Source organism: Chrysemys picta, chromosome 8, assembly GCF_011386835.1.
Source record: "Chrysemys picta bellii isolate R12L10 chromosome 8, ASM1138683v2, whole genome shotgun sequence".
Lineage (NCBI taxonomy): Eukaryota > Metazoa > Chordata > Testudines > Emydidae > Chrysemys > Chrysemys picta.
Genome location: NC_088798.1, coordinates 95,444,784 through 95,462,714, shown reverse-complemented (window position 1 = coordinate 95,462,714; position 17,931 = coordinate 95,444,784). Strand labels below are relative to the sequence as shown.

Below are 17,931 nucleotides of genomic sequence, written 5' to 3'. Positions count from 1 at the left end.
TTTATTTCACTGCTGTCACAAAAGCTATGTTTCAATATATATATCTATCTCTATTTCACAATCCTAGCATAATGTCTGAATACTGGAAAGACATACATTCATTAAGGTTTTTGTTATCTTTTGTTTTATTTTCACGATTAAAGGCTTTAGTGTATATAAAAACAGTATCTTACTCTGTTTGGTTTGATTCACATCTGGAGGAAGAAAATGAGAAAGTTAAAAAATAAGTTTCCCACGCAGGTACTTTCGCAGTATGGCTGTTTTAATGAAATTCCTAACATTCTAACATCTTGGGTCTAATCCCCAATATATCTTTTCCCCCCAAAAAAGGTCATTGAATGTTTGTCTCCCCCAAAAAACAAGTTTACTGACTACATAAAGTGCAATCTTGCCCTATCAATTTATTTAAAACAGTATAAATTCATTGCAATAAACTCTCAAGCTCTCACCCACATCTGAATCTAATGGGGGCTTCCAGCAGTTGTCCACAGATCTCCTCAGATTCCCCCAGTTGCAGAAATTGCTCCAATTCCCCCATAGGTGATTTGCACCCACCAAAAATACCAGCCCCAACCATAAGTATAGCATTGTTGAAATATTGCTATGACAAAAGAGCAAAGGCCGGAGCGCCGCTAGCTTTTCTGCCGCCCTAGGTGGCGGAAGGTCCCGCCCCGAAATGCCATCCCCCACATAGGCCGCGGGAAATGCCGTCCCCCCCCCCCCCCCCAGTTGCGCTGGCCCTGAGCAAAGGAAAAATAAAGGGTGTAATCCTTCTATTACTGTCTCTAACACTTAGTGTGGGTAAGCATCTTTTTATAAAGTGACTGCGTAAAGAGGCTGTGTTCAAAATCATATCTAGTCACAGAGACAACAGGTTTTTCAGAGGGTTACTGATTTTTTACTCCTGTTAGCACTGTGAAGCCTGGACAAACATGGGAGAAAGAAATGGGTTCTATTTCTACTTACACAGTAAAAGGACTGCTAATTGAAGACTTTGCAACTGAATTTGTATAATTGAGGGCAAAACTTGTTTTGCAGAAAGTGATTTCTTGGAGATGATGCATAAGCAAGAACAAACCCAGGTCCACTCTAAGATCTCAGCTTTGCAGGACTGGTAGATAAATGCATATTTGTAAACTGGACAAATTTGACATGGTTGTCACAGTAATAGAACCCCATAATTTTTTTTTAAACCAACTTTTCTGGACATAAATGCATTTTAATTACATATACTAATGGGAGAATTCTGCGCCCCTGCGCAATGCAGAATTTTGCAGAAATTAACATTGTGCATACAGAATTTCCTTTCCCCCACAGAAATAGGCTGCAGTGCTGCTAGTTGCCACTAGGGTCTGCTGGACCCGGCAGAGCCCAGCCCACACACCGAAGACACTGCAGGGGGTGGGGGGGAAGAGAGAGAGAGAGAGAGAGAGAGAGAGAGCGAGCGCGCGCTAGAGGGTTCCTGGCAGCTGCAGTTGCCAGCTAGCTCTGAGGGAAGGAGACGGCAGTGCACAGGAAAGAAACCTGGGACCAAGCATCAGGCTGTTTCTCCCTCTGGATCCCTAGGCTCTGGAGAGGGTGGGGATGGGGGGGGGGGATCCCACAGCTGGGCTCTGGGGAGCAGAGGTTGTAGGTATCTGAGCAAGGGGTGCCCTGCAACTGGGCTATAGGGGAACAAGGGGTTCAGATGTATTGGCTGGGGAGGCCCCCCCATGGCTGAGTTTGGGGAGGGGAGGAAGAGGGTAGAGAAACAGGAACTGGGTGGTCATAGGGATTTCTTTAACTCTCTACTTCTGGGGGAATTTGTGTGTGTGTCTGTGTTGTTACAGGCATACTTGCTGACAGGTATTTTGAAATAAGTTATCAAAATAATTTAAACTGGAGTGATTATGTAGTATTATTTTAACAAATACAATGTGCAGAATTTTAAAATATTGTGCACAGAATTTTTAATTCTTTGATGCAGAATGCCCCCGGGGAGTAATATACAGACAGCCACTAAAAACTTACTTTGGTGTACATATTTGCATTTTCTAGGAACAATTAACCTTTGAGCACCAGGTGTCAAATTTTCTCCCAACTTGCTCATTATAAAGAATAAAGTCACCAAAATTTATGAGGAAAAAAAAAAAACAACAACACTAATCAAGAAGCTTCTAGTTACACTGTGGGGTTTTTTTTATGGTTGTGTAGCAGACAGATGAAGTGTAATGTTTGGTCTACAGGTACTTTAATATAGTTTGCCACATTTGTATCAACACCTGTATGATAAATGTTTGGTATTCAAGCAGAAGACAGGGCCCCAAATTTAAGCTTCCTTAAGCATATTCCATACTGTATCCTCTGATTACAGAATATCAGAGCCCCCCAAACCATTTTTGTAACTGTTAGCACAGGGACCTCAAACTCAAACGACCACGAAGGCCACATGAGAACTAGTACATTGGCCCAGGGGCCGCATCACTGATACACACCCCTACCGCGGCCACTGGCCCCACCCCCAGTCCAACCCCTTCCATGAGGCACCGCCCCTGCCCAACTTCTCCCCACCTCCATTCCAACCTCTTCCCCAAAGTCGCCGCCCCCTTCCTGCCCCTATTCCAACCCCTTCCCCAAATCACCATCCCCTACCCTGCCTCCTCCCCGCTGCGCACGGCTCCCCGGTCCTCCCCCTCCCTCCTGGAAAGCGCCAAGCGCTGCCATATAGCTGTTTGGCAGCAGGAAGCACCTAGAGGTAGGCAGAGCAGCAGGGACGCGGCACCCTGGGGGGGAGGGCGTGGCAGGTGAGGGAAGCTTGGCAACCGCAGCAAATAACTCCACAGGCCACATGTTTGAGACCCCTGTGTTAGCAGCTGAAAGTAGATCATAACTTCACAACCCAGGTAACTGGATTTCTCTGCAACCATGAACATTTATTTTAAAAAGTCCCTCTACCCTACCTGCCCTCCTCATTCTTGTCAAAGTACTGAAACAAAGAAATCCCAAGAATAGAAATCTTCTTTAAATATCCTGCTAACGTTCAACAACAAAAAAAGAGAGCAGGAAAAGCAATGTGCATACATGTGCCCTTGTGAACCAGCAGTTGGTGACATAAAATTTGAGACTATTTTGGAAAGTGTCCTTTTCACGTGGGCTTGGGTAGCCATTTTCTGGTAATCAACAAGAATTAAGATTCTACATAAGAAAAGACAGTTACCTTTTCTGTAACTGGTGTTCTTTGAGATGTGTTGCTCATGTCCATTCCATATTAGGTGTGCGCGCTCGCCACATGCACTGGTGCTGGATGATTTTCCCTTAGTGGTATCTGTAGGGGACCGGCTCTGGCGCCCTCTGGAGTGGTGCCCACGTAGCACGGTATAAGGGGCTCCATCGGCTCCCCCCACCCTCAGTTCCTTCTTGCCAGAAACGCCAACAGTGGGGAAGGAAGGCGGGTTGTGGAATGGACATGAGCAACACATCTTGAAGAACACCAGTTATGGAAAAGGTAACTGTCTTTTCTTCGAGTGCTTGCTCATGTCCATTCCATATTAGGTGACTCCAAAGCAGTACCCCTGGACGTGGGTAGGAGTTCACAGACATGTAGATTGCAACACAGCTGTGTTGAACCCAGCGTCGTTCCTGGCCTGCTGAGTGATGGCATAATGAGTGTGAACAGAGGACCAAGTTGCAGCTCTACAGATGTCCTGGATAGGGATATGTGCCAGGAAGGCCGCCGAAGGCGCCTGAGCTCTCATTGAGTAGGCTCTGACAATCGGCAGTGGAACCTCCGCCAGGTCATAACAGGTCCTTATGCATGAGGTGATCCAATTGGAAATCCTTTGCAAGGACACTGGAAGACCTTTCATCCTGTCTGCCGTAGCAACGAAGAGTTGATTTACGGACAGGCATGACACATTCTAAGTAAAAAGCCAAGGCCCTTCGGACGTCCAACGCGTGAAGAGGTCTCTCTTCACTGGTCCTGTGCGGTTTGGGACAGAACACCGGGAGGAAGATGTCCTGGTTCATATGGAAGGTTGATACCACCTTTGGCAGGAAGGCTGAGTTGGGCCACAGCTGAACCTGGTCTTCGTAGAAGACCTCAGAAACGCCATAAACGGTCAAGGCTTTAAATTTCAGAGACCCGTCTCGCCGACGTCACTGCCACCAGGAACACGACCTTCCAAGACAGGTGGGAAAAGGAGCAGGAACCCAGCGGATCAAAGGGCAGGCCGGTGAGCCTAGAAAGGATTAAGTTAAGATCCGACTGCGGGACAGGAGCCCATACCTGCAGGAAGAGTCTCTCGAGCCCTCTCAAGAATCTGATCATCATGTCATGGGAAAACACTGTCCTTGGATTGGCGAGCAAAAAGCAGAGATGGCCGCAAGATACACTCTAATGGAAGAGTGCGCCAGGCCCTGGTTCCTCAAATGGAGCAGGTAGTCCAGGACAGTCTGTATGGAGGAACGCGAAGGAGAGATGCCCCATTCGGATTCCCAACGGGAAAACCTCATCCACTTGGCAGGTAAGTCAGTCTAGTTGAGGGCTTGCTACTTTCCAGGAGGACCTGTTGGACTCCTTCTGAACAGGTCCGGTCCTCCGGGTTCAGCCACACAGCCTCCACACCGAGAGGTGGATGGACTTGAGGTTGGGGTATAGGAGCCGACCGTGATCCTGTGACAGCAAGTCTGGTTGATTGGCCAGGGGCCATGGAGGGCCTGCTGTCAGGCTCATAAGCGTGCCGAACCAATGCTGGCAAGACCACGCCGGGGCGATCACAACAACCTGTGTTTTGTCTCTTGATCTTTGCCAGGACCCTGCTGATGAGTGAAATATAGGGAACGCGTACAACAGGCTCCCTGACCATGACAGGAGAAAGGCATCGGAGAGGGAGCCTTTGCTCAGACCTTGCAAAGAACAAAACGGTGACATTTTCTGTTCTGTCTGGTAGCGAACAGGTCGACTTGGGGAGTTCCCCACCTTTGGAAGGTCATGCAGGCTACCTCTGGATGGAGCAACCACTCATAGTGAGAGAAATCCCTGCTGAGGTGGTCCACCGACATATTCTTGATGCCGGGAAGGTGTCAAGCTTCCAGGTGGATCTCGTGGCTGATGCAGAAGTCCCATAGATGGAGTGCCTCTTGACAAAGAGCCAACGAGCGCACTCCCCCTTGCCTGTTGATGTAGAACATTGAGGCTGAGTTGTCCATCAGGACTCGGACCACTTTGCCTGACAGGTGGGCAGGAAGACTCCGTACGCCAAACGGACTGCTTGGAACTCTGACATTTCTGTGCAACTTCGCCTCCTCCAGGGACCACATCCTGTGTCTGGAGGTCGCCGAGATATGCACTCCAGCCGAGGTCCAAAGCGTCCAACACCAGCTCGATGGAGTGAGGGGGGGTTGTCGAACGGAACCCCTTCCAGGACTGTCCTGTGGTCGGTCAACCATCACAGCGAGGGAAGGATCGCCTGGGAAATAGTAATGATCTTTTCCAGGGGGTCCCGAGACTGGAAATAGACCATACCCAGCCATTGTTGCAGGGCCAGGCATGGCGGACCACGTAACTGCACGCTGCCATGTGGCCCAGCAGGCGCAGACAGGCCCTGGCTGTAGTCAGAGGGAACGTGGAGACTTCCACAATGAGGTTAGTCAGTGCATGGAACCTGTCCCGTGGCAGGAACGCCCTGGCGCAGGTCAAGTCGAGGATTGCTCCAATGAACTCTATCCTATGCACCGGCACAAACGTCGACTTTGTGTCATTTATCAGAAGCCCAGAGAGCGGCACGTGGCTTGAAGCACCACAACATCCCTTTGGACTTGAGACCTGGAACTGCCCTTGACAAGCCAGTCATCAAGGTATGGGTAGACCTGGATACCCCAGTGCCTGAGGTAAGCCGCTACCACCGACCTGCACTTGGTAAACACTCTCGGTGCTATTGCCAGGTTGAACAGGAGGACCGCAAACTGGTAGTGGTGGGGTCCCACCGTAAACCAGAGGAAGCCTCTGTGTCCTTGAAAGATCACTACGTGGAAGTATGAATCCTTCAAGTTGAGGGTGACATACCAGTCTCCCGGATCCATGGAGGGGATAACAGAAGCCAGGGAGACCGTGTGGAACTTTAGCTTCTTTAGGTACTTATTGAGGTCTCACAGGTCCAGGATGGGCCATAGACTGCCCTTGGCCTTTGGGATTAAAAAGTACCAGGAATAGAACCCCTTGTTCCTGTACTCAAGAGGAACTTCTTCCACCACATCCAGCTGCAGCAACCCCTTTACCTCCTGCGCGAGGAGACACTTGTGAGAGGGGTCCCTGAAGAGGGATGGTCAAGGCAGGTGGGAGAAGAAAGGAACCGGAGAGTATAACCCTGTTCCACTGTGCTGAGGACTCACTGGTCCAAGCAAGGAAGAAAAGGGAAAGGTGGTTGGTGTATACTGGGACAGATGGATCCAGGGAATAGTCTGGTAGGTCGCCCTTGGGCGCACCCATCATTTGGCCCCTTGCTTGGCACGGGTTGAGCCCGACTGGGCAGAAGGTGGAGGTGGGTAGCTTGCATATTGCTTGTTGCCTGTGGCTCGTTTGTGGGGCTGGTTCTGCCAAGGTTGGCTCTCCTGGCCCTGAGGCTGCTACAGTTTGAACCATTACGCACCGGGGCTGGGCTGTACAGATCCAGGGTTTTCAAGGTGGTGCGGGAGTCCTTGAGGCCATGCAACTTGCTGTTCGTTTGCTCTGCAAATAAGGCTCAGCTGAAGGGCAAGTCCCGCATGGACGGCTGAGCCTCAGAGGACAACCCAGAGAGGAGCAGCCAGGAAGCTCGCCGCATGGAGACAGCGGAAGCCATGGTGCAGGCAGCAGCGGAGTCCAATGCCACCTGGACGGCTGCCCTGGCCACCGTCATGCCCTCATTGAGAATCGCTTAGACCTCCTTCTTGGAAGCCTCGGGAAGCAACCCTTCGAACATGGCCATGGCTGGACACATATTGAAATCATACCGGCCAGGGAGGGCTTGGTTGGCCACTCTCAGCGGAAGGCTGTAGAATGGATAAATCTTAAGTCCAAAGTGATCCAGCCTCCTCGAATCTTTATTTTTGGGGGTAGCCCTGGGTTGTCCTCGCCTCTCTTTGTGGTTAACCGCCTCTATCACAAGGGAGTTGGGGGCAGGGTGGGAGTACAAGTACTCATGCTTCTTCATTGGCTCAAAGTACTTGCGTTCGGCCATCTTAGAGATGGGGGCCAAGGAAGAGAGGGTCTGTTACAAGGCATTAGTGATTTTGGAAACCCCTTCATGAAGGGGTAGGGCCACCCTGGAAGGAGCCGAGGAACAGAGAACATCAAAAGGATAACTCCTCCAATTCCTCTGCCTGAAGCCCCAGGTTGGAAGCAACCCTCTTCAAAAGTTCCTGGTGCACTTTGGTGTCATCTTGAGGAACTGGGTGACTGGGCCCTGTGATAGCCTTGTCTGGCAATGAGGAGGACAATGCCAGTGCTGCGGGAACCTCCACACCCATTGGTGGTCTAGCAGCTTGCTCTCCTGGGAACTCCTGAACCTGTGGGGTCTTATTCCTCGAAGCCTCGAGAACCAGAGGGGGAGGGGATACCAAGGCCGCTGGCCTCTCCGAGGCTCCCAACACCAATCGGGCAGTCTGGGATGGTTGGGTGAACTCCCAAGGGTTCCATGGGTACTATGGCGCCAGCACTGCGCTCGGGGCCATGGAACCGGTTTTGGTGCCATCGATGCTGGCATCACCACAGGTACCAGGGTTTGTCCCGCAGTCAGGGAACATCGCTCCGTCCCGGAGCTGTAAGCGGAGCGGCAGTACCGGGTGACCAGGAACGGGCAGAGTGGTGGCTCTTGTCCGAACCAGCGTCGGTTGCTGGGACCCGAAGCTGACCTGTCCGAGCGAGTCGGGTGTCTCGGTCAGGGTTTTGGAGACCGACTGTGTTTGACGTATCTGCGTCAGACACGCAGTGATCCACGCCTCGCTACTCGACCGGTACCAGGATGTCAAATGGGACTGGGAGCCACTATGGGCCGGCTGTCGGGAGGAACCTCCTGAGAAGGGCGATCTCCTCCTAGGAGACAGGCGATGATGACCAGGTGATCGGCGGTCTCTGTTCCATGATCGGTCCAGTGATCGGTACCAGGCCCTGGGAGATGGTCGGGGCCAGTCCCAGAGATCTTGTTGAGTGGCATGTGCCCCAGAGGGTCTGCGCCAATCCACTGGCAAGGAACACCTCAAATCCCTTGATCAGTGCCTCCAGTGTGGGGACCAAAGGGGGGGGAAAATCTGCTGAGCCTGCCACTCTAGTCTGAGGCATGACTGCTTCGCACGGGCAAGCGATGGCAGGACGTCACTTTCGATGGGGAACAGTGCTACTGAGACAGGGACACATACCCTAGGTCCTAAAGCAGGTTTTCCACGAGAGACTGGGGTACTGCTGGAGCCGGAGTGGGCGGCACCAGTAGCATCAGAATTTCCTGAGCTGCTTGAAGGGCTTTGGGCATCGATGGCACCTGAAGCTGGTCATGGCCTGCACCGCTATCCGGAGTCACAGGCAAAGTATGGGATGAGCTGCACTGCTTGACTTGAGTCGGAGCCTGACTTCCTGAAGGGGGTGTTGAGCTGCCCGGCATGGGTCGTGGCTCAGCTCCAGCCCTCTCTTTGTAGGAGATCATCCCTTCACATTCTTCTTCGACTTCATGACCGGAGCCGTGGACAGCGCCGACGGAGCACTGCACATGGAGGCCACGGTGCTTGGTGCGGAGTCGGACCGCTGCTCCGGTGCCGGAGTGAGTGCCGACTCCATTAGGAGCGCCCTTAGACGAGTTTTGCGCTCCTTCTTCATCCTAGGTTTAAAGGACTTGCAGATATGGCACCTGTCACTTATGTGCCCCCCGCCTAAGCACCTTAGACAGCAGATCGCTGACGGGCATAGGCCGTTTACAGTGATCCCAGGGCTTAAAGCCTGGGGACGTGGGCATGTCCATTCCCCTGGCTGAGTCCCATTCGGGACTAACGACGAGTTGAAGACAACTATTAAGGATTTAACTAAGAAACTACTAACTATATACAAAACTATTTTACAGGTTTTCAAAGTTCGCAAGAAAGAGAACGAAAATGCTAGCCGAAGCAGCAGATTTTCCAGCACCATCACTGGTAGCAAGGAGGAACTGAGGGTGGGGAGAGCCAGCAGTGCCCCTTATACCACGCCATGTGGGCGACACTCCAGAGGGCACCAGAGCCAGTCCCCTACGGATAATTCTAAGGAAAAAAATTGCAGCACCGGTGCACGTGGCGAGCACACACACCTAATAGGGAATGGACATGAGCAAGCACTCGAAGAAGAACTGTTATATCCACGTTAAAGTGTGGAGAAATAGCTATAGTCATCTTAATGGGCCAAAATCCTTCAAAAACACTTCAGAAATAGTAGTTTGGGAAATACTGGAGAGGATGTTCTAATCTTTTCATAAGAGCAACTTACGATTTCGATTGATGGCCATTAGACGTTTTTGATGAGGGATTATATCTTTCTGGGGGGGAAAAAGAAAAAAGAACACTCCTTAAAAATGAACAGCAAAATAAGACACTTCAAAGTTACAAGAAATAAAAATCCTAGATTAATTTGGAGGCAAGAATGGTTGAGTGAATTTAGCACTTGAGGAATGGAGGGACTAACACAACTGGTGTAAGCCAGATACGATGCAAGCAGGTGTTATGCAAACTTCCCACACAGTTCCATCAATTCACCTCAACCCTGATATGCAATACACCCTTTCTATGCCTGCTTTATGGTTCTCTTAAGCAGAGCCAATCATGTTGAATTGTTCTATTTGCTTCGTGTAGTTATACATGATTTAGACTGGGACTAACAGGATTATTTCACTAATATCAAGTATCAGAGGAGTAGCCGTGTTAGTCTGAATCTGTAAAAAGCAACAGAGGGTCCTGTGGCACCTTTAAGACTAACAGAAGTATTGGGAGCATAAGCTTTCGTGGGTAAGAACCTCACTTCTTTAGATGCAAGTGAGGTTCTTACCCACGAAAGCTTATGCTCCCAATACTTCTGTTAGTCTTAAAGGTGCCACAGGACCCTCTGTTGCTTTTCACTAATATCAGCTTACCTAGATTTGAACTAGAAGATCCAGAGGTGAAAGGCTAGCACAGCAGGCAACTGCACCAACAAGAACAGTGAGGGTATGTCTACACAAGAAAGAAAAACCTGCAGCTGGCCCGTTCCAACCAACTTGGGCCTGCAGCACTGTTTCCCACCCTGCAGAGTCCAAGAGCTTGGGCTTCAGCCTGAGCCTAGAAGTTTACACAGCAATGAAACAGCTCCGCAGCCCAAACCCCACAAGCCAAAGTCAGCAGGCACAGCCCAGACATGGGTTTTTCTTTGCTGTGTATTTATTTCAAGTGATTTATTTTTTTTTAAGACAGCAGTAAGTTTCATTTATTTTGAATGCTGTGAAAGAACAAATTGTTTTCCTTCTCTCAGTTAAAAACACTGTTCTAGAAAAAATTTACTGCTTTCTGCATGTAGAGACATGGAGTTACTCAGCCGGTAGCGTCATGTTAACGTTAGCTTCAGCATCATCCCTACTCAGCTCTGCAGTAGCTGAGTAAGGGTCCCACCATTTTGACCAATCAAGGTAGGTCACTTTAAATTCCTAACTTCTGTCCAGGGCACCACAACAGAAGTCAAAATTGAAGTGGTCATAATTTGGTTTTCAATGAAATATTTAGGAGTTGAGAATCACTCCTAGCCTCTGATCAGGCTGGCTCCTCTCCATTTTACAGTGCATTTCTATATGAAGCATTTATAGATAGGCCCATATACCATAGCAATGGGTTTTCTAATTAAGTGTTTGAATTTATTTCCTTAATTCCTCTCTTTATTGTGTGTTTAGAGTAAGTGGCTTGTCAATATAAGAATAAGTCTCTCTCTGCTTTTACTACTTAATCTGATTAATTATTTGGGGTATGAAGGGTAAAGCCTGATGGAAGTGAACAAGTGTGGGCTGTGTTTCAATCACACTAAATGCACTACCTGTAAATAATCCATTTGAGTCATTCTCGTGGAAAAGGAAAGACATATTTCAACAAGAGCTTTGTTGCTTTTGTTCAAATTCTGAAAAGAACTCTGGTAGCAGCAGAGAGTGAGCATATGCATAATCATACCCTGGAGTTCCTGATATTACCATATTCTCCATTTTGAATTATGCCCAATAAGGTGAGCATGGAGTGCCACAGCAAGGGGAAGCTACAGTGTGGATTGGCTGCTGTCCCCAGCTATAAAACAAACCTATGCTTTATTCTACTACACACATTAATTTGCCTGCTGGACATCAGACTTTCAGAAACGACGTTCGAGTTTTCACATACAATTATCACTATGATTTTCAATCAGCTCTAAAGAGAAAGCATCTTTCGGAGGATTACAGTAATATGACTGGGTACAGCTAGGTATTTCCTCTAGAAGCCAGCAACCACAATGCAGTTTAATCATTACCTTTCAGATCATATAACAGGACTTGTAAAAGAAAGCCAATTATCTGTTTTATAGAGTAAGACTTGAAGAAAATATGGAAATGCTAACTTGGGGTTTTAACCTGTGTGATCTGTCTGGAAGATGTAGATTTAAAAAAATCTAAGAAGCCCAAGAGGCATTTGGGACGTTAATCATCATGAAAACATTTTATATAAATATTTTTTTAAAATATATGAAACTACTTTAAATACTCACTCTGCTCTCCAGTGCCAAAAGTGGACTGTTGAGACTCCTAAGGGAATAAAAAGTTACATACGATTATTTCAAAAGGGAGTTTTAACTAATGATGAAAGTAAAGGCTGAATCATATTGCCCCCTATTCTTCTAAATTACTGCAGTATATTAGGACTTAAGTAGAAGAGTGAAGCACAAGCAAGGAATGAGGGTACTTGATTGTTCCTCTGGGCTCAAATTCCCTGCACCTATCCCAAAAGACATTCCAAGCCCAAGCCCAAGCTCATGGTCTTAGCACAGGGACTTACTTCAGTAGGCCTGCCCATACTCCCCTCCTACACCAGCCCATCTGTCCCTCCAGTTACCCATGCAACTTGACACCTAATTCATGTACAATTATCTTAGCAGTGCTCACAAGTTAGACTCATTCACTTATGTAAATTATATACCCAAATTATATGGAAATCGAGCCATGAAAATCAAGCCATGTTCATTCTGGCTCTGACATCAGCAGTAGAGACCCTGGCACCAGAAGCGGATTAATTTCAGAAAATCCAGCTCTCCCCCACGCAGTAGTGCAAAGTCAATCCTGCTAAATGTAATTTAAAAAAAACCAACCAAAACTTAAATAAACAGATCTGACTGAGTAGGTACAGGGAGCAGACTGCCGAATAAGAATGTCATATTTATATAGTCACCTTTTCTGACCATAACCTTGTTTTAAAGCAGTCCAGCTTTGGCCCTACAAATATGAAATAGCTGAAAATGCATGACTCAATTTGAAATGCATTACTTAGGAAATTGAATCTAGTATACTTCATTCAAATATTCTTTCACCAGTTTGCCAAGAAGAATCAAGTAATCTACCAATAGTGGGTTGTAGCTTCTATAATAAGCCTGTAAACTGACCTCCCATAGCAAGTGGCTCACTGAAGTGCTGCATGTACATAATGGTATCTGTAAACATTCTGAACAAACAAGGGCTTTACACAACATGTTTAGATGTTCTTAAAAATCTTTTACAGCTTTTCAATTTTTTATTGCAGAGGGTAAGTTGTTGAAGCAGTAATACATGAGGTTTTATTTCTTTGGAGTTCTTCACTGCAGTGTACAAAGCTCACTGTGTTCTGCTAAAGATTCCCTCTTCCCAAAGATATCTTGTTTTATAGGTTTTATTTTAAAAATTGCTTCTTTGGTCAAAGAAAAAAAAAAAAGAGTAAAAATTTAAATTAACTCAAAATGAAGCCTTGTGACATATTCCCAGCTTCAATAAATAATTACCAGATAAACTTTGGAAACATGAAAAAGGTTAAAGCAATGACGGGTTTTTATATTTCAGACATACTGAATGTCAGAATGATTATCTATTTGGTTTCTTTTTGCCTCCATGGCCAAAAGTAGTCAGCAGGCCAAATGCGGTAGGCTATCATTCAAAATGGAAAACAGGATAGTGGGAAAATTATTGTGCTGCCTAATTTCAATAGCACTGGTAGACAGCTACCGTCCTGGGGTGAGCATACAAATAGCAATTTACATCTGTTTCTTCCTATGTACACATTGTGACTGCTATAAAACAATGTCTGCGCAATTATCCATTGGTGTCACTTAAATGTTTTTAAGTCACACCATAGCATTCCCTGAGGGTGCGCTTTGATGAAGATATATTTTGTTTTAAATCCATTTTCCAATAATCTATTTTGGTTTTGAACACATTTCACTTTAAGAAACTCAGACAAGTAAAAGCACAAGCTTACAGCTACAAAGTTATTTCCAGCAGTATCATCTCCCAGGGGACTACTTAGGAAAGGACAAATGAGAAACAATGGAGAGGAAGGAGACCATATTAATCTAATGGGAGTAACAGCAGACAGACTGGTCAGGACAGGCAATGAAGAGATTTAAGCAGGAAGCAAACTGCACTTAGACATAAAAGGCAGAGAGAGGGAAGACTGGATATAATTGGGGAGAATGGTAATGCAGTACTTAGGTAGGTTGCCAACTTGGCTCTAGTCCAGGTAGCAGTGACTGAAAGTGGTTGCCATTTGATGGCTGTTGGGTTCTATTTGAAATGAGACCGTGGTCTCAATTCCACTTTCCATATTACTAACTTAACAGCAGCACAATCACCCTAATCGATGCCACTGATGATACTCTCTGAGAGGTCAACGACCGAATAAACCTGGAAACAAAACTCCCTTTCCCTAGCCATCCCTTCTCTAGGGCACAGCTGAAGTACTCCAGGGCAGAAGTTTACAATGCTGCCGTACTATTTGCTTTGTGGAGAGCAGACTTCAGTCTCAGACTCACAATTGAGCAACTTTCACCTGTACAAAAAACGCTTAGCTCTTAAGATGTTTGGGTGGTATGTGTGGATCTACGCACACATATACAGACAGATATTTTATATACAATACCAATATTCTGCCTTTGGAGTCTGACAGTCGTCTGCAGGAAATCTACGTGAGGCTGGAGCAGTAACCTCAAGCCTCAGACCATGGCTCAAACCAAATGACAGTATACAATTTTCAAAAGTGACTTAAGCATTTAGGGTCCTAAGCTCCATCAAAAATTTTACCCAGATTTCTTACAACAAAAGATCTACAAAGGTAATCCTGTGAGGAAGCCAATTTCATGCAGCTTTGTTCTTGCTTAGGACCTGCTTTACCATTATTAAATATGTTAAGGTAATACCAATAGGCCCAATCAAGGAATCTGGGACCACCATGCTAGGCACAATTCACATCAGACAGACAGTCCTTGCCCTAACAATCTAAGTTGACACATTAGACCACTGAAAAGTGCCTACGTTTGTAGTATGACATGCGAGACACACCAAGTGTTAGCACACAAGTAGAATGCTGTGAAACCTAGCAGCATATTACGTGTGAAGAAAGTACAGTTTCTGAAGAGATCAAATCCTCTTAGGACAGTACAGCTTGATTAAAGTAAACCACTGTTCTGTTTTGTTTTCTACATTCCATTATGGTTTCAGGCTAAACAAACCCATGGCTCACTAACTTGCTAGAATTCTTGGAAAATATTCCTGCCAAGAATGACAGGGGGTACAACATGGCAGAGGAAATTATGGGCTTTGGATCTGCAGAGAGTATTTAACAGAGTTCCTCATGTAAGATGCATAGTCATGGAATAAAAAAGTTGGCTAGAAGTCAGAAGACAAGGAGAAGCCATAAATGGAATTTTTTGCAAGCTGGTTTAAGAAACACAATCCAGGTTGATAAAGGTCCAAAAATATGACCTATCTTTTTGTTCTTGTATGTCAGCAAGGCCAAGTAATCTAATATAGCTTCTTTCCCCCACCCCATACAAAAGATTTAATATATATGCTTAGGAGGAAAGTCAAGTCAAAGGCCCACAAGCCAAACAATTCATACAAAACCCTACAATAACAAATAGGCACATGTTTGCAAGATAGAGAAAAAACATTCTATAAAGAAACAGATTTCTTCTTCAAGCATATTGGGATTATTACATACTAGTTCTGAATATTATGAAACTTAACTTAGTTCTCTTAACAATAAAATATTTTAAGTATTACTGCTGGGTTGCCAATTTTGTATTACTCAGCAAATTAAGCTTGGATGAAAGTAGTGTGTGTAAGATTTTTAGATCTATCATTACACTGATAAGATCAGTAAGTACCAAAAGGGAATAGATAATGAAATAATGAGACTCGTTTCTGGATTTTTATCAGGAAGTAAAACTAGGAATTGTTGTAGAATACTTTGTAAATTCTCAGCTCACAGGACAGCAGCAAACAAGAACGTACAGTTCAAAGGGGAAAGACAGGTACAAGGCTGTGCAGGTCCCCCATTCTGCTCTCTTCAGGGAGGATGGGTCTCTGTTTGTGGGTATGTATTGACAGCAGAGGCGTGGAGTGTCATGAGACCTGACCAGAGCATTTTAGAGAACCATATTAGTCATTTTCACCACAGCTCAAGGCAGCTACATTAATCTTGGAGATTACATAGAGAACAGTGCTCCGCTCCTCCCAGAAAAAAGCAAGCGATATAAGATGTTAAGAATGAAATAGATGAACATAGAAAAACAACTGACAAAAATAAACTTCAAGTGAAATATACTTATAACTCAACTATTCTCTATCAGGGATCAAAATGGGTCATTCAGTGGGCTCTTACTTTCCTCTGGAGTCTGCCCACAATGCTCCAAAATCTCAGCTTTCATTACAAAAAATAAGTCTAGCACTTATGACTATGAAGATTATTCAGTTAACATTATAAAGGTTATTTATGAAGTAACATTTGCTGAGTCTGTAAATGCTGAAACAGTGGCAAGGGAGGAGCAGTTTTTAATGTAGTTTTCATCTGGAAATTATCTTTTATTTTGTTTTTAATTTAATGTTATACATAAATACTAAAAGAGAATGTTACTATGGGATATTTCCAATGATCTGAAGATATGTACTATCAACTTAAAAAAATAAGTTTTATTTTAAACTTTCAGGGCCAGATCTACCAGTGCATACCCCACTACAGACCAGCACAAAGCAGTCATAGTGTACTGTCCAGTTTCCCTTCTCCCTCTTGATCCTACCCACATTCTCATGTGCATTCACACACACCAGTTTTCCCTTCCTTTCCTACTGAACAGATCTGATGCAATGGGTACTTTTTGAAAAGAACCTTTTAAGATTAATGGTCATGACAACAAAGCTCTTCATAACAAAGTTTCTTCTTCAGCCCCTGCTTATGGAAAATAACATTATTTACAGAAAAATCAATGAAGAACTGCTCTTTCGAAATGGCTGTCATTTCCTATTGTTCTCAATGGGACTGAAGCCACAGCAGACAGATACTGTCTCCCAATTTTGTTCCTTTCAGGAAGATACAGCAGTTGAGTGAATGCAGATGGGGAAAGAACAGAATTGTGCTCTTTACAGGGCTATCATGGGTACTGCTGTAAAGCCAGGATGGATTTTCAGACAAAGGGTTACCATGTATTCAAATAAGCCCCAAATGACAATGCACAGTTGAATTTAACAACAAGAGCTTTAAAACCCTGCAGTGCAATTCTTGATCTTTAAAAGGAGTTTCTCTAGTTTTAATGTCACTCAATATTTAACTACTAAACAAATATAAAGTTAGGTTTGTCAGTCACTAACCTTAGTTGGAAAAGGAAATTTCGATGGCTCTGTTTTGCATGGTGTATGAATAGCAGTCAGAGGGGGAGGCCAAGAGTGGGTCATCTCCTGTAAACAAACCAAACAGCAAAAGGCCATTATACGTTAAAGTTAAAACACATCAAAATGTCAACTTTAAAAAGCTATACACACTTGTGTGAAATATTTTTACCTATAATCATTAGATGTAAAACCTAAGAATATTTACTTTAATATTATAGACTAATTTGTTTTTTTTCCTGTTTACTATATCCATTTGACAGCATTTTGAGTATGCAGTTCCATTCTCTGCCTATATAATGAACAAACTTTTGCAGAGAAATCTGAAAATTCTTTAAAAAACGTTTGCCCATGAAAATGGACACTAAAATACATTCAATAAAGAAAACACACAGAACTGATAAGCTGCTTTCTGTTCCTCCAAAACTTCTACCAGCAAGTTTAAAACAGGGATGTCAATGTGTGTCAATACTTAGTAAGAAGATCTAGGAAACTGAAGGGCACAACAGGTTTAAGGTTAACAGCAGTTGCAGCAGAAACTGGAATCCAAGTACTTCGCACATTGATAATTTTTAGGGAGTCAGATAATGTAAGTGGAGTTCTTGGGACACTGCTGATTTTCTCCCATGCGCAGGCAGGGCAAGTACTCCATTTCCCCACTTTAGCAGTGTTTGTTTATTTAATGAATAAAGTCAAGAACCGGAAGAACAGACAACTTACTTTTAGAATTTCATCCACACAGGTCACGTCACCAGATGCTGATGCCTATAAATCAAAGTTCAGGATTAACTATTATATGTATACCTTTTAAGGCTTCTCCCCACCCCGCCCCTTAACACACCGGATTTAAAGTTACGCTTCTTTGTGGCCCAAGTCCTGATGATATTCATCCAGAATCAGTGAGAGAAGTAGCACTGCTAAATTAAAGAACCAGCAATAGTTTTAGGATAGGATATCTCCCAAACTGCAGAAATCCTAGATTTTGTATAGCACTGGCACACAGAAATGAAATATACTAAAAAATCATGTTATTCTAATTCCTTACCTGTATTCCTCACTTAAATGTTAA

At 45.0% G+C, this 17,931-nt stretch overlaps 1 protein-coding gene across 6 annotated transcripts in view; it reads right to left on the bottom strand.

The window, feature by feature from the left end:
- Nucleotides 1–17,931, bottom strand: part of AFF4 (ALF transcription elongation factor 4) — an 80,718-nt gene that overhangs the window by 24,634 nt on the left and 38,153 nt on the right. For 4 of the 6 annotated variants that reach the window (XM_065555908.1, XM_065555910.1, XM_065555909.1 and 1 more), the window contains 5 exons: nt 17,583–17,627; nt 16,845–16,931; nt 11,726–11,762; nt 9,464–9,512; nt 174–194 (listed from right to left, as the gene is read on the bottom strand). In XM_065555908.1, the coding sequence (XP_065411980.1) occupies nt 174–194; nt 9,464–9,512; nt 11,726–11,762; nt 16,845–16,931; nt 17,583–17,627 (239 nt within the window). The remainder of the gene's footprint in view (nt 1–173; nt 195–9,463; nt 9,513–11,725; nt 11,763–16,844; nt 16,932–17,582; nt 17,628–17,931) is intronic. The other 2 variants (XM_065555911.1, XM_042850871.2) reach the window with 1 other exon arrangement.